The 14,659-nt window shown below is 47.1% G+C and overlaps 1 protein-coding gene across 2 annotated transcripts in view; it reads right to left on the reverse strand.

Moving 5' to 3' along the window:
- Positions 1 to 406: 406 nt before the first annotated feature.
- Positions 407 to 14,659, reverse strand: part of EVA1C (eva-1 homolog C) — a 106,731-nt gene continuing 92,478 nt past the window's right edge. For both annotated transcript variants that reach the window (XM_069549341.1, XM_069549351.1), the window contains 3 exons: positions 13,969 to 14,049; positions 12,229 to 12,318; positions 407 to 978 (listed from right to left, as the gene is read on the reverse strand). In XM_069549341.1, the coding sequence (XP_069405442.1) occupies positions 602 to 978; positions 12,229 to 12,318; positions 13,969 to 14,049 (548 nt within the window). In that variant the 3' untranslated portion in view covers positions 407 to 601. The remainder of the gene's footprint in view (positions 979 to 12,228; positions 12,319 to 13,968; positions 14,050 to 14,659) is intronic.

A 14,659-nucleotide genomic window follows, 5' to 3' on the forward strand; every position in this document is an offset into this window, starting at 1 on the left:
ATGTATTAGCTGTGGTTGCTTTTGAGCTCCAGTGGCAGAGGTGAGTCGTGGTTGTAGACACTATCTGGCCAGAAATGCCTAAAATATTTATTATCTTCACCTTAAAAATTTTTTTGCCAACCCTTTCTCTAAACATAATACCACCAGTGAGCCTGAGGTCACTCAACTCATGCTTGCCATCTTGAATAGTAGCATAATTTCTTGATGGATAGACAGAGATCTTCTGAATATCCATCTGTAAAATGAAAATGACAGCAGCATCGCATGAAGTTGTCATGAGTATTAAATAACTTAATGCACGAAAAGCAGCTAGAACAGCGCTGGGCATTATAAGTGCTCGATGAATGTGAACTCTAGCTCTGTTAGCGTATACACATGACTTTAAATAAATAACAGAAAACAAAGATTTCTTCCCTCCACATTTATTTTGGGATGTGCTGTAAACAGTTTGAAATGTCCCTTTAAGAACTTTCTGGCTTCCCCAGTATTGGATGGCATGACAAATTCTCCTTCACAGAAGGTACAAGTGGAACAGAGCTGGAGGGGCTTTTGGAACCTTCCCTCTTCAGAAAGTGTGCTCACATCAGGATGGATCTGGCTCTCAGTAGAACTGGCCCATGTTTCTTGGGAGTGAAGTGTCCAAGCCACTGTTCATCCATATTTCCTGGATGATCTGCTCTCTGCGTTCAATCCTCTCTGCCAGCTCTGCAGCCTCTATGGAACTGTAGACAGGATATGTAGTCCTACCAAACCCTGACAGATCCCCTGGCAAGTCGGAGTCAGAGGAGTCCTCCTCCCCCTCCTCATCCTGGCTGTCCTCCTCAGCCTTGTCGCTTCCTGGCACGAGGTGCTCCCTTGCCAGCTGCAGCTCCTGGAAGTCCTTGGTGCAGGACACTCTGGTGACCAAAGCGCACAACGTGAGTGCCAGACCGATGCAGACGCTGGACACAAACAGCAGGGCGGCTCTCTCCGGATGGGCTGTAAAGGCAAGAGAGCACGTCAGGGCCCGGGGGAGCTCAGCCCTCAGCAGGCCTAAGGCCCGCAGGAACAGTTACGCGGCCAGGCAGGAGGGCAATCAGAATCCCAGTCCTGGACAGAATCCCCGAGACCAGCCACACCTAAGAGCATATGCCCCTACTGAGTAAAACAAACAAAAAGAGGCTTGGAGCATGTGTAGTCAATACATGTGTGTTTATGAGAGGACACATAGCAAAGGACCCGAGAAGCTGAACCTTCCTGAGTTCAAATGCAGACCTGCCACTCACTAGTTGTGTGACTTTTGGCAAATTACATCACCTCTCTCTGCCTCAGTTTTTTTCACCTGTAAAATGGAGCCCAAAGCCCCTTTCTATCATAAAGTTGAGTTACTTTCTATGATCCTCTCAGAACACTCAATGACACATAACAGATATTTAAGAAGCTGTTAGCTATTATTAATTGTAGTAAACTTTGAAAAATGAATTACATATAAAGTATGAGTGTAAGCCCTAAGATATTAAATGCTACACAGCTTAACTTCTTTCAGATTAAAAAATAAATATAAATAAAGGTTCTGGTAATGAAAGTTCCACATCCAAATGATTGTACAATAGGAATAGAAGCAATGCTAATTTGTATTATGTACCCTAGTCTATCTAAATCCTAACATATGCTTAATCCTTACATTACATGTGGAAAGGACTGTTCTTCTTCAGCTCTGTATCCCCTGAGGTGCTAGCATTCCCATTTGGGGAAGTAACAATCCAGTTAACTTTCCTATAATACAGATCAGGAGTTGACATTTTTTTTTTTTTTTCTGTAAAGGGTCAGATAGGACCTATTTTAGGATTCGTGGGCCACGGGACCTGGGCGGCAACTTCTCAGCTGTGCTGTTGTAACGTGAAAGGTGATGCAGATATGGCTGTGTTCTAATAAAACCCTATTTACAAAACCAGCCTGTGGGCTGTACTTTGTGAATCCCCAACAATAGAGACTCAGACTGAGGTCAGGGGGTGGCATGGGGAGCCACCGTCTGAGCATAGTTGGCTTCCTTAGGTGGAGCCAGGACGGGAGCCCAGCTCCTGAGCTGCGGGCAGCTTGTGAGATGAACCACCGGCACGTGCCCCTACGTCTCCACAGAACCATCCTCCTCCAGGCACATGGCCCCCTGTTCACTACACTCGAATAACGAGTTGTCTCTGCCGCCTCGATCCTTCCCAGAGATGCAGACTGGAGGCTCAGATCTCAGCGGCTGCTACGTTTCATGTCCAGTCAAGAAATCCAGCCCCTGTGATCTGACGGGAGAGCTCTAAGTGGGACACGTTATCTTCTTGAAACGTGAAACTTCCCCGGTCGGCTTCCTTCACTCACAGTTCAAGTCACTGGTGAAGTCACTGGCCTCAAATGTTCTTTGTTGCCATCAGCCCTCTGAGCACAGTCTCATCACTCTCCCTAAGTCACAGAAGTCTGAACGCAAAGCTGATTTTGGTAGGGAGAGGGGCAGTGAGCTGTGTCTGCAATGCAGACAATATATTATAACATTAAAACTAGTAAATTTTAAATTAAGATATTAAAACATTATAAAAATAACAACAACATATTTTTCCCAAGAGTTAAGGTTACTTTGATCCTGGAAGTGTTGTTAGTCACTCAGTCCTGACTCTTTGCAACCCCATGGACTGCAGCCCACCAGGCTCCTCTGTCCATGGAATTCTCCAGGCCAGGATACTGGAGTGGGATGCCATTCCCTTCTCTGGGGTATCTTCTCAACCCAGGGATGGAACTCACATCTACTGCACTGTAGGCAGGTTCTTCACTGTCTGAGCCACTAGGGAAGCCCCAAGGTAGTTTGAAGATTTGGTCAACTGGAGGCACATCTTTTGTGTTCTATTTCTGCGAGTGGTGGTAGAACGGGGATTGGGAGATGCTGGCATTTGGGACACAGTCGAGAAGCCATTAAGCCAGAATATTACACAAAATGATGCTGAGAACCAAGGCCCTGATCTGAGGGGCAAATCCTTTCTCCTTCTCCCCTTGCATATCAAAGCCTCTGCTGGGGGTGGACTCATTGCTCCTGACTTCACTGTCACCTTTCTTTCCTTCAAATCCTCCTCCTTTCTTGTCCCTGCTGCCTCCTGTCCCCCGCCTCCCCGCCACTGCCCCACCAAGCCTCTGGCTCATTGTCTTCTCCAATCCTTCCTGTCCTCATGGTTCTAGTATGGGCTTTTGGTGCAGCCATAATTCAGCTTCCCCTTCTCCTGCAAAAGCATCAACCTTGAGCCCACCAAAGCCAGGCCTACAACATCACCTCCTGCCATGCCTGCAAGAGCTGCTGCCGATGGCGAAACGGACTCCCACCCATTTGTGACCTTTTCCAGCCAGCCCCATTCAGGACAGGCCAGTTCCAGGCAGAAATACCCCGTGCTGGTCAAGCTTCTGGGAAACAATGATCACTCACAGCCCCCTTCTCTCCTTGCTCACAAGACCATCATTCCCAGCAATGGTCTCATAGGCGCAAAAGGGGCTCAGGCCAGGACAAAGGCCTGCCTCTGCTCCAGACAGGTGGGCTAGTTACAGTTCCCCCTTCCTTCCTTTCTCTCTCTCTCCTTCCCCAACCCTATTTCTTTTTTAAAGAATTAAACTAACCGTGTTGTTGTTTAGTAGCTAAGTTGTGTCTGACTAGTCGCGATCCCATGAACCGCAGCCTGCCAGGCTCCAGGGGATTCTCCAGGCAAGAATACTTGTGGGTTGCCAGTTCTTCCTCCAGGGGATCTTCCTGACCCAGGGATCAAACCCACATCTCCTGCTTGGCAGGCAGGTTCTTTACCACAGAGCCAGCAGGGAACCCTTAGGATATGACACAGTCTTTATGGGTCAATACATGGCCTTCCTTTGTATTTATTCATTTAATTAAGCAATTTAAATTCTGTCCCCAGCACCTGTGCTGTGAATAAGCCCCCTGAGTGGGAGCTGGACCTCAACAACACCTGTGTCTAACCTGTGGGTTCCCCTCCCGCCAGCCTCCCCCCATATCAAGGTAACTACACCTGCATTCCATGGCCACTCCTCCCCTGCTTGCCTTTTGAGTATAGCTTTCTGCATCTCCACGTATTCCTAACAGCTTTAGGAAAAGGGTGTAACATTACAGCTTAGTGTCTGGGCTTTGGCGTTTGCTCTGAACCCAACAGTATATGGCTGCATGCTACTCCGCTCTCTTGAAGGCACTGTGGTTCGTTCACACAGTCGCCAGGTGGTGGGCATCCGGGGGCTGCCAGGTTCCTTCTGTGGGCCTTGTAGCCGTGACCACTCCTGCAAATGTCCCTGGGTCAACGCGTGCAAGTGTTTCTCTCTGGTGCTGACCTAGGACGGCAACTGAATGAGTCGTAAGATGCGTGACTTTGGGGAAATGTGGGCAGGGTAGCTTCTGGAGTGGCTGCAGTGCCTGGGAAACCGCGTGACTCCTCGTCTTCTCCAGCACTAGGTATGGTCAGGATTCTAGCTTTTTCCCATTTATGGGTACAAAACTGTATCTCACTGTGGCTTGACTTGTATTTATTTCCCTGATCCCCAATTATGTATCCATCTCTTCAGATGCTTACCTAGTCTCGCTTGTCAAAATGCTGGCTCATGTCACATGTCCACTTTTAAAACTGGATCTGCGCTGAACGTGAACGTGAAGTCATTCAGTCATGTCCAACTCTTTGCGACCCCATGGACTGTAGCCTACCAGGCTCCTCCCTCCATGGGATTTTCTAGGCAATAGTACTGGAGTGGATTGCCATTTCCTTCTTCAAGGGATCTTCCCGAACCAGGGATCGAACCCGGGTCTCCCACATCATAGACAGACACTTTACCGTCTAAGCCACCAGGGAAGTCTATACATACAGGCTCCATATATTGTTGGTATTAGGCATTAGACAGCATATACATGGTGAATGACCTGTATTTTCCTATCATTAAGGTGCCTTTGGATCTAGTGAATTTATCTGAAAAACAGGAAGGATAACACTTCTCCACCTTTCCCGCCCCTAGCTGGTCTCCTCTCTCCTTTCCTGCCGTCCTCATCCATTTTCCCCACTGGAATTGTAATCTTTTTAAAAATGCACATCAGATCGCATCCTTGTCCTACTTAAAACCTATATAACCTTCTCTCTCTGCCTAACAGATAAAAAGCAAACCCTGACCATCACCTATGAAGCTTGCTAGAACCTGGCTGGTGCAACCAACCTCAAGTTCAACTCCAAAGACTCGAGCCCCTGCTTTCTGCTTTCCGGCCACTGGCCTCTCTCCAGCCCTCACAGGGGCCAGATGACTTGGCACCTTGGTGCTTTTGCGCACGCCGTTCCTTCTGCCTGCGATGTTCTCTCTCCCCCTCCTCATCCAGGCCTCTGTGCCCCATGCCCAGCCTGGACTCAGTCCCCCTGTCATTAGGTCTCATAGCCTCTCGAATGTTGTTAAGTCTCTGAGTGTATTTTATCCTTTCTCACCCCAAAGAATGCAAGCTCCCTGAGCACTGGGGCTGAACGGCCTTGTTCTTCGCCCAGTCCCAACTGAGGGTGACACAGCTCTCTGCTGAGTGCTGGAAGGGAGGCGCCGCGTATCTACAGCACTAGGCTTGGTGGCCTGGGGTCGATGTTAGCTGCCTTTCTCCCTCTCTCCCTCTGCTCTGGAAGTGGCGGTGGGTGGGGCTGGGGATCTGGATTCTGGTGCCACTGGAGCTTCTCACTCATCAGACCCTAGGCACCTCTGGCTCCCATGAACCTCTTGCCAAGTGATCACTCTTCAGGCCATTAAACTGAGTCTGCTGAGATCCAATGATCAAAGATGCAAAACGTGGCAACTCTTGGGCCAGCCAGTTGGAATCGAGGTTTCCTAGTCAACTCAGCCAACTGGTCTGCAGTCACAGAATCACAGATGTTAGCTGATGGAGCCGTGGCTGGGAACTGGCCCAGTTCCTCCTGTCCTCACTTGCCCAAAGCCACCACCCAGCTGGGACCCAACCTGGGGTCAGAGCTCTGTCCAGAGCCCCAGGCTTTACACTAAGAGGACACCATCTGTTTTCTAAAATCAACTGGACCACTGTAGGCTTTTGTGACCCCTTTGCCTATCATGCGTGTGCATGCTAAGTTGCTTCAGTCGTGTCTGACTCTTTGTGACCCAACGGGCCGTAGGCTCCTCTGTCCATGGGATGCTCTAGGCGAGAACACCCATGGGGTGGGTTGTCATGCCCTCCTCCAGGGGACCTTCCCGACCCAGGCTCCTGGGAGATCTAAGAACCCACATCTCTTAAATCTCCTGCATTGACAGCTGGGTTCTTTACCACTAGCACTACCAGGGAAGCCCTTTGGGAGGGTAACAGGCAGGAAGGCCAGGTGTCTCCAAATGGAGGAAATAGGCTGCAAGTGTCAGACATTTTTATCTCTCTTAAGTGGCAGGAGGAAACAAACTAGTGATGTATATATATTTTCCCCCTTCTCTATACAAATTTAAAAAGGAGGTTTCTCTTAAAATACTGTGCTGCCATAATGACACCTGGTTCCACCTGAAGTTAACTATTCTCAAACCTTGAGTTAACCAGTGCATTTTTCTTGTGGAAATGTTTGTCTTGAGCTATGTTAATGTACGATGCATTTACCCCAGACTCTGTCTTCAAGTCAGTTCCACCTAATGGCTGAGAACCTACTTGACAAACCATTATGTTATACTCAGACACTGTTCTCCTAGTCTATGTAAACGAAACTATGTGTATGGTAATCTCCCTTCTACAAGATTCAAGTCAATCATTTTATGGCCTGGGATGAATTGTCTGGTGCCAAGATTATCCCAAAATATATCTAATGGATGAGGGGCCTCGTGCCATTCTGAGTTTTAAGACATTCCTTTCTTTCATTAACAGACTGATAGTGACTATATATGGAGAAGGAAATGGCAACCCACTCCAGTGTTCTTGCCTGGACAATCCCAGGGATGGTGGAGCCTGGTGGGCTGCCATCTCTGGGGTTGCACAGGCTCGGACACGACTGAAGCGACTTAGCAATAGCAGTAGCAGCAGTGACTATATAACATCCAGCTAAAAACTAGCAGGGGGGTACTCTTTTTGCCCCCTTCTGATGCCTACGTCAGAAGCTTTCTCTATCTCCTTTATACTTTAATAAAACTTTATCATACAAAAGCTCTGAGTGATCAAGCCTCGCCTCTGGCCCCGGACTGAATTCTTCTCCTCCGGAGGCCAAGAATCCTGGCGTCTTTTCGTGGGTCAGCAACAACCTTTCACCTTTCCTATTATGTATTCTGTTAAAATAAAGGCATTAGACTGCTTGTTAAACAGAATCTTCACACTGTGCTATTGTCAGCCTTACGCTCATTTGGCCTTAGTTCCTCACAGGTCCAGTGAAGGACTTGAATTTCATCAGTGGTGACAAGCCCTGGGGAGTCTCACCAAGGTGGCCTTTAAGGTCCCCTGCCTCTTAGAACTCTGGTCTGCAGCCAACACAGCTCCAGCTCAAACTTACTGTGTCTAAAAAAGACACCAAGAGACTGAGCAAGAGCTCCATCCTGGGGGGCCCTGCTACCGTCAGGTGAAAAAGCAAGGCGTGCTGGGCCTGGATTGACAGCACTTAGGGATGTGATAGTAACTTTCTGTCATGGAAGCAAAGACTAGAGGCCGTGGGAACACTTCAGAACCCACACCTCCGTGACAAGGCGGTGCTGATTTCCCATCCTTCTCCCTGACAGGGGATCATGTAACTCCAACTTCGGAATGTGTTATGATACTTCTGTTTCATTGTGGGTCTGTCTGATATCCTAGAGCTCCCTTCACATGAAACAATGACACCCTTCCAATGCAGGAGAAATGCTGCATTCCCGTCCATGGCCCCACTTACCCCCATGCACCCCAAAAGTCCACAGCGAGCTCTGCCAGAGGCCGAGGACACACAAAGGCCCAGGTCCAAGACAGGGTCAGAAACACTAGGCCGCAAAGGGCAGGAAATATTAATAAAATGCTCACTAGATGGAACGGAAGACATCAAGTTCTGAGCAAGACTAAATAAATGTCCTGTGACACAATCTTCAGCTGAGCCAGCTAACAAAGTCACCTCCCCAAATCTCCAACACACACACACACACATACACATTCATACACACACACACTCACACACGCAGAGACACACACACATACACTCACACAGAGGGAGACACACACACATCCATCCCTTTCCATTTCCCTAACTTCGAAAATTTTCTCAGAGCTTCTTCAGACCCATGATCTAAATTCTAGAATTAGAATTCAATAAATATGTCTATATTATTGAGAAGAGGGTAAATTCAAACGTGGCTTCTTCAGACCCATGATCTAAATTCTAGAATGAATTCAATAAATATGTCTATATTATTGAGAAGAGGGTAAATTCAAACATGGCTTCCCCAGGGGCACTGTGGTAAAGAATTTTCCTGCCAATGCAGGAGACACAGGAGATGTGGGTTTGATCCTTGGGTCAGGAAGAGCTCCCAGAGAAGGGAACGGCAACCCACTCCAGCATTCTTGCCTGGAAAATTCCACAGAGGAACCTAGTGTAGTCCATGGGGTCACAAAGAGTCAGACATGACTGAGCGATTGAGCACACACAAATTCAAACACTCCTATGAAGATGCCTCACAGACCGTTTAAATGGCTCAAAGAGAAATCGTTCATCGGGAACCCTTGGATATTTCTGTGTCCGTTCCATCAGTCTGTGTGTCTCCACATCCCGGGATAAGCCCCTTGACTCTGGGTTCTAGTCTGTCAGTTCCCCATGTGCACTTGGCGGCACTAATGTGACCAAGCTATTTGTAGCCTGACCTGAGGACATGTCCTTCTGATTTGCTCAGTCCGTTGTCTATTTGCTGATTTTGCCAGAATCTTCCCAGCTTACTCTTGGTTGCTTCTGTTGGGACTTCTCCAGTAGGAGGGCCTCCTCCTCTCAGTGGGTGTCCAGGGAGCCTAGTCCAGCCTTCTGATCACGTCCCTACATTGAGGATGAAGATGCCACTGAGAGCTGGCTGGGGCACCACTTTCTAGTGATGATAATGGTGATACTCTCATTGTGCGATGCTCGTGTTGAAACGGCTCAGCCTAAGGTCCTGCCCTTCACTGCAATGTGCTGGCCTAACCAGTGAGGAGGATGCTGTGAGCTGGGGACCATTCAGAAGAACCACCCAGAGAGTAACATGCCCAGGAAATTCACAGGCAGGGTCAGAGGCCCCGTCCCCCTAAGACTTTGTGAGCCTCTGTGATTTGATGAACGAACTTCTAGTGGCAGCTCCGTTTCATTAACACCTGACACAGCGCATTCAGAGTCTTTTTCTCTTTGACATGAAATCTTGGCTTGGCCTCAGAACGTGCCTAAACATCCCTCGATAAAACCTGATAACCCACCGAGTCTGTACGTTCCTTAAAAATTGGATACTTAGAAACAGCAAATACAGGGTGATGATAAGGTACAAGACAGCTCATGAGACCAGAGGAGGACTCATCATCTGGTCACTAATTAACTGTTAACTGTGCATCTTCTCGGTGCCAGCTCTGTCTCAGTCACTAGGATATGGCAATGACTAGGATGACAAACATCTGCATCTCCAATGACTTCTGATGCTGATGCTGAAGTTCCGATACTCTGGCCACCTGATGCAAAGAGCTGACTCACTGGAAAAGACCCTGATACTTTGAAAGATCGAGGGCAGAAGGAGAAGAGGGCAGCAGAGGATGAGATGGTTAGATAACATCACTGACTCAATGAACATGAGTTTGAGCAAACTCTGGGAGATAGCGAAGGACAGGGAACCTGGTGTGCTGCAGTCCATGGGGTTGGAAAGAGTTGGACGCGACTGAGCGGCTGAACAACAACAGCAAAAATAACTTCTTGGAGTAATAAGTGTGCAAGAGGATAGATAGGGATGGAGAGAAGCTAATTCAGATCTCTCGAGGATATTAGATTTCCATCCTTCGAAATTCTGAAGGGCACACGTCTCTGCTGGAGAAGCTGGAGGGCAGGTTTTGTATCTGTTGAGTCAGATCCTGCCCTGCTGCTGGCCACTCAGTGTCCTCAGGCACATGGCTCAAGTCCTCTGAGTCTCAGCTTCCTTGTGTGCAGAAGAGGGCATGAGTCCCTGTCTCAGGGTCACTACTATGTATTGTAACCTCTGAAATTCATGCACTGAAGCCCTCACCCCCAATGTGACTATATTTGGAGACAGAACCTATAAGGAGGTAATTAAGTTTCAATGGGGTCACACGGGTGAGGCCCTGATCCAACAGGATTAGTGTCCTTGTAAGAGGAGACACCAAATGAAATCTAAACTATGACCCAAATGAACTTATCTACAGAGCAGACTCACAGACATAGAGAATGGGCCTGTGGTTGCCGAGGGGGTGGGGAAGGATGCAGGAGGGTTGGACTGGGAGTTTGGGATTAGCAAATGCAAACTATCATATATAGGATGGATAAAGAAGATCCTAGTGTATAGTACAGGGAACTACATTAATTACACTACTATAGCTTGTGATAAACCATAATGGAAATGAACATGAAAAATAATGAGTATGTATATTAATGTGAAAGTGAAAGTGAAGTCGTGCCTGACTCTTTGCGATCCCATGGATAGTAGCCTGCACCAAGCTCCTCCGTCCATGGGATTTTCAACGCAAGGGTACTGGAGTGGGTTGCCATTTCCTTCTCCAGTATATTAATATATGTATAACTAAATCACTTTGATTACAGCAGAAATTAACACAATGCATTAAATCAACTACAGTTCAGTTAAAAAGAAAAAAGAATAGACACCTAGTGTTTTCTTTCTCTCTTTCCCTCCCTGCTGTGTGAGGATACGGGGAAGGTTGTCTACAAGCCAAGAAGACAGCCGTCACTAGGCACCAAGCCTGCTGGAACCTTAATCATGGCCTTCAAGCCAGGAAGAAAATACATTTCTGTTGTTTAAGTCACCCAGTGCACGGTCTCTTGTTAAGGCCGCCGGAGCTGAACAAGACAGTTATTGAGGAGAACGGCACAGCCAGAGTGGCCGCAGCATATAAGCCTTGTCACCACTCCTCTGTGTGAAGGATTTTCACGTTGCCTTTCCACCAAGGGGCTCTCTAAGGACTCTGAAAATATGGGATATTTCCAACAATAAAATCTCTTACATCTCTTAAGTTTGACAATTATCCGGAACAGAAATGGGATGGTGGTTAGAAAGGAGAGGATTCTCAACAACCACACAACCACCACACAGAGAAAATATTGGTAAGAAGGTCCCACGCTGGAATACCAGCTCTTGGATTGAGGTGTTTCCTCAAGCCTTCATTATTCTCTATGGAAGGCTTACTCCAAATAGCCCCAGCTCTGGCAAGGGCTCGAATAAGTCATGCCATAATGCATTCTGTTACCATGTATTTTACAAAAGTCTTCAGAAGTTTTGGCTCCCTGAACAGAGTCAGGCAGGCATTGCTGAAACTTGCAGAGTCAACATTCCAAAATAGGGTCCATCCGGAGGTAAGCAGAGAGGCTGATGAGGAAAGACGGCACGCACCACGCCCTTGCAGACCAGCCATTCGGGCTCCGCTAATTAAGGAGGATGGAGTCTGATTGATCCTTGAGGGGAAGATTATCCAGGGAAACCTTGGCAACCACAAGCAGTAACACTGGTGACTCAGAAAGGGTCTCTGCCTCCGCAGACCACGACCTGTTTTGTTCAGTAAGTCATCTTTCGGCTCAATGTTCTTCCAACCAAGGGTGGAATTCAATAATCCTGTGCCCTTCACAAGTTTTCAAGCCGGAAAATGCATTCCTCAGCTTCCTACTTTGCAAAGCGGAAAATCCCCCTGGAGACCAGCTGCTGGAGAGTGGGACTTCAGCATTTGTGGTTCTCTTGTTGGTCGCCAGTGGGACCAGTATCTAAATTCAGATCTCTGTGCTTCTGGACTGTAGAAGACTGCAGTTGCTGTGTCAGATTTAAAGTCTGTTTTCTTTAATATTTTATTTGGCTGTGCTGGGTCTTAGTTGAGGCACGTGGGACCTTTTTTGTTATTGCAGCATATGGGATCTAGTTCCCTGACCAGGGATCCAACAGACCCCCTGAACTGGGAGTGCAGAGTCTTAGCCACTGGACCAGCAGAGAAGTTCCCTGCTTTCTTTAGCTATCCAAGTGTTACAATTAAACAGAGCATTTGTGAACAAGAATTCAGTAAATCCATCTAGGAAGTTTGCAATTACCTACCTCTAATGTAAGCAAATGCTGCCAACGAGTGGCTGACAATCACACCATCTTTCCTCAGAACCCTCGGTTCCCTTGGGTCAAGGTCTACACCTGTTTCATTAAAAAAAAAAAAATGCAAGGCTGATTAATCACAACTGTTCCCAGTTTGCATTTTGTTCCTAAACCAGGATTGCCATCATAAATAAAAAGTCACAGAAATCCAATAAGTGGGCCTTTAACAAAATTAGGGATGACTAAGCCAGAAAGTGGAGAAGGCAATGGCAACCCACTCTAGAACTCTTGCCTGGAAAATCCCATGGATGGAGGAGCCTGGTAGGCTGCAGTCCATGGGGTTGCTAAGAGTCAGACATGACTGAGCGACTTCACTTTCACTTTTGACTTTCATGCGTTGGAGAAGGAAATGGCAACCCACTCCAGTGTTCCTGCCTGAAGAATCCCAGGGACAGGGGAGCCTGGTGCGCTGCTGCCTATGGGGTCGCAGAGTCAGATATGACTGAAGCGACTTAGCAACAGCAGCAGCAGCAAGCCAGAAAGAGCATTTTAGCAGACAGTCTCTGAAAATATTAAGTCATGAAAGGGATTTAGAAATTCTAAAATGTGTTGGTTCCAGCTTCATTCATCCACTGTACTGCAGAAGGGAAGACATTTCTTTTTCCATTCTAAAGGCAATGGCACTCATCATGCCTCTGGGAGATTTAATAATGTCCCACTTAACTATAGAACTGCTGTCTGCTCTGTTGACCACGGATAAGAAGGCCTTGAATTATGGAGGGAGGTTGTGCTGGAAACGTCTTTGGAAATGATAGCAAAATGCAGAGCAGATCTGGTTTCAGACGCCTGGTTAGGCTACTGTGATGGAGCTTAGGGGGCCCCTAATGGGGCAGCTTATGGGCTCTCGGGACCCCTGGGAATGTTAGACAGGGCTTTCAGGCCTCCACTGCAGGGGGGCCAGGATATTCATGGGAACCTGCTAGGAGCCCTGTGAGAAAGAGAAGAAAGGATGAGAGAGGCAGAACCTGGTGGAGAGTTGGAGGGACAGAACTAGAATATTAACAACAGTCATCCTGGGCTTTGAGACTAGAGAGGAGTTCTATTTTCTTGATATTTTCCTGTGTGTTCCATATCAAGCATACTTTACTTTTATACTTAGAGGGAAAAGACTTCAGAAATGGAATTCAAGTAACACAAGACCAACTCTCAACCCACAAAGTACAACATCTTACACAGACTCTCTTGGGGGCCTCTGTAGTTTCTATTAGGAGCCCCAAGGGTCTAAATTCCATTCTAGATTTGATTTTAAAGACAAACCCCAAATGTTCATTCCCTTATTTACCAAAGCCCAGGGAAAGCCTCAGGCAGAAGGGCATGTATGGATGGAGGTCTGCAGGCCAAGCCTGGGTCTAACCCTTCAGGTTCCCAAATGGGATCATCTTTCCAACAAGCCCATCAGATAATCCAGGAACCCCAGATTTACTTCTGAGCAGATCCCCTTTCTCAAGGTGATTTTTTCCTTTAGGAAATAAAGGGGAATGGAAGGAGGCTTTACCCTACTTATAATTCAAAACACCACAGGTTGGCCACCATGAGTAACCATCTGCCACAGCTCTGCCATCCTCAGAGCTGGCAGCTCACACACCTGAGGTCCCTTTGTATCCTAACCAGTGGGCATCCACCTGTGGTCACGTGGGGCTGTTCACCTTTACTTAACGAGAAATCTTGATAGTAAGCCATAAACATTACCATAGTCTCCATCTTTCTGCTTCACAGAAGGTTTTAGATTAGCAACTGATGGATCAATTGCCGTGAGTATATTCTTGGGAACTGAAAACCAAAAAGAGATATTTTAGATACTTTGGACACTTAACAGATCTTTAAAATGTCCTGTAGATAAGATTTTAAAAGATCGATTTTCAAATCAGCACATATATCATTCACTCTGCTTGTCCAACACACTCACACAGATACACCAATGGTACCCACGTGATCATCAAATGTCCCAAAAAGGTCTATCTTGCAGTATTAAAAAAAAAAAAAACACCATGGAGAACAAATAAAGAAGATATGGTATATCTATCCCATAGAATAATATTTAGTTGGCTTCCCTGGTGGCTCAGTGGTAAAGAATGCAGCGTAAGAGCTGCAGGTTCGATCCCTGCCTTCGGGAGGATCTCTTGGAGAAGGAAATGGCAACCCACTCCAGTATTCTTGCCTGGGAAATCCCATGGACAGAGGAACCTGGTGGGCTAGAGTCCAAGGGGTTGCAAATGAGCCAAACAAGACTTAGTGATATGGTATATCTATCCAATAGAATATATTCAGCAACAGCAAGGAGTGGCGTCCAACCACTGGGGCCCTCTTGGTTTGCTTCCAGGACCCACCTTGGATACCAGAACACACAGGCGCTCAATTCCTTCATATAAAATGGCATCTG

The sequence above is a fragment of the Ovis canadensis genome, chromosome 1 (assembly GCF_042477335.2).
Source record: "Ovis canadensis isolate MfBH-ARS-UI-01 breed Bighorn chromosome 1, ARS-UI_OviCan_v2, whole genome shotgun sequence".
Lineage (NCBI taxonomy): Eukaryota > Metazoa > Chordata > Mammalia > Artiodactyla > Bovidae > Ovis > Ovis canadensis.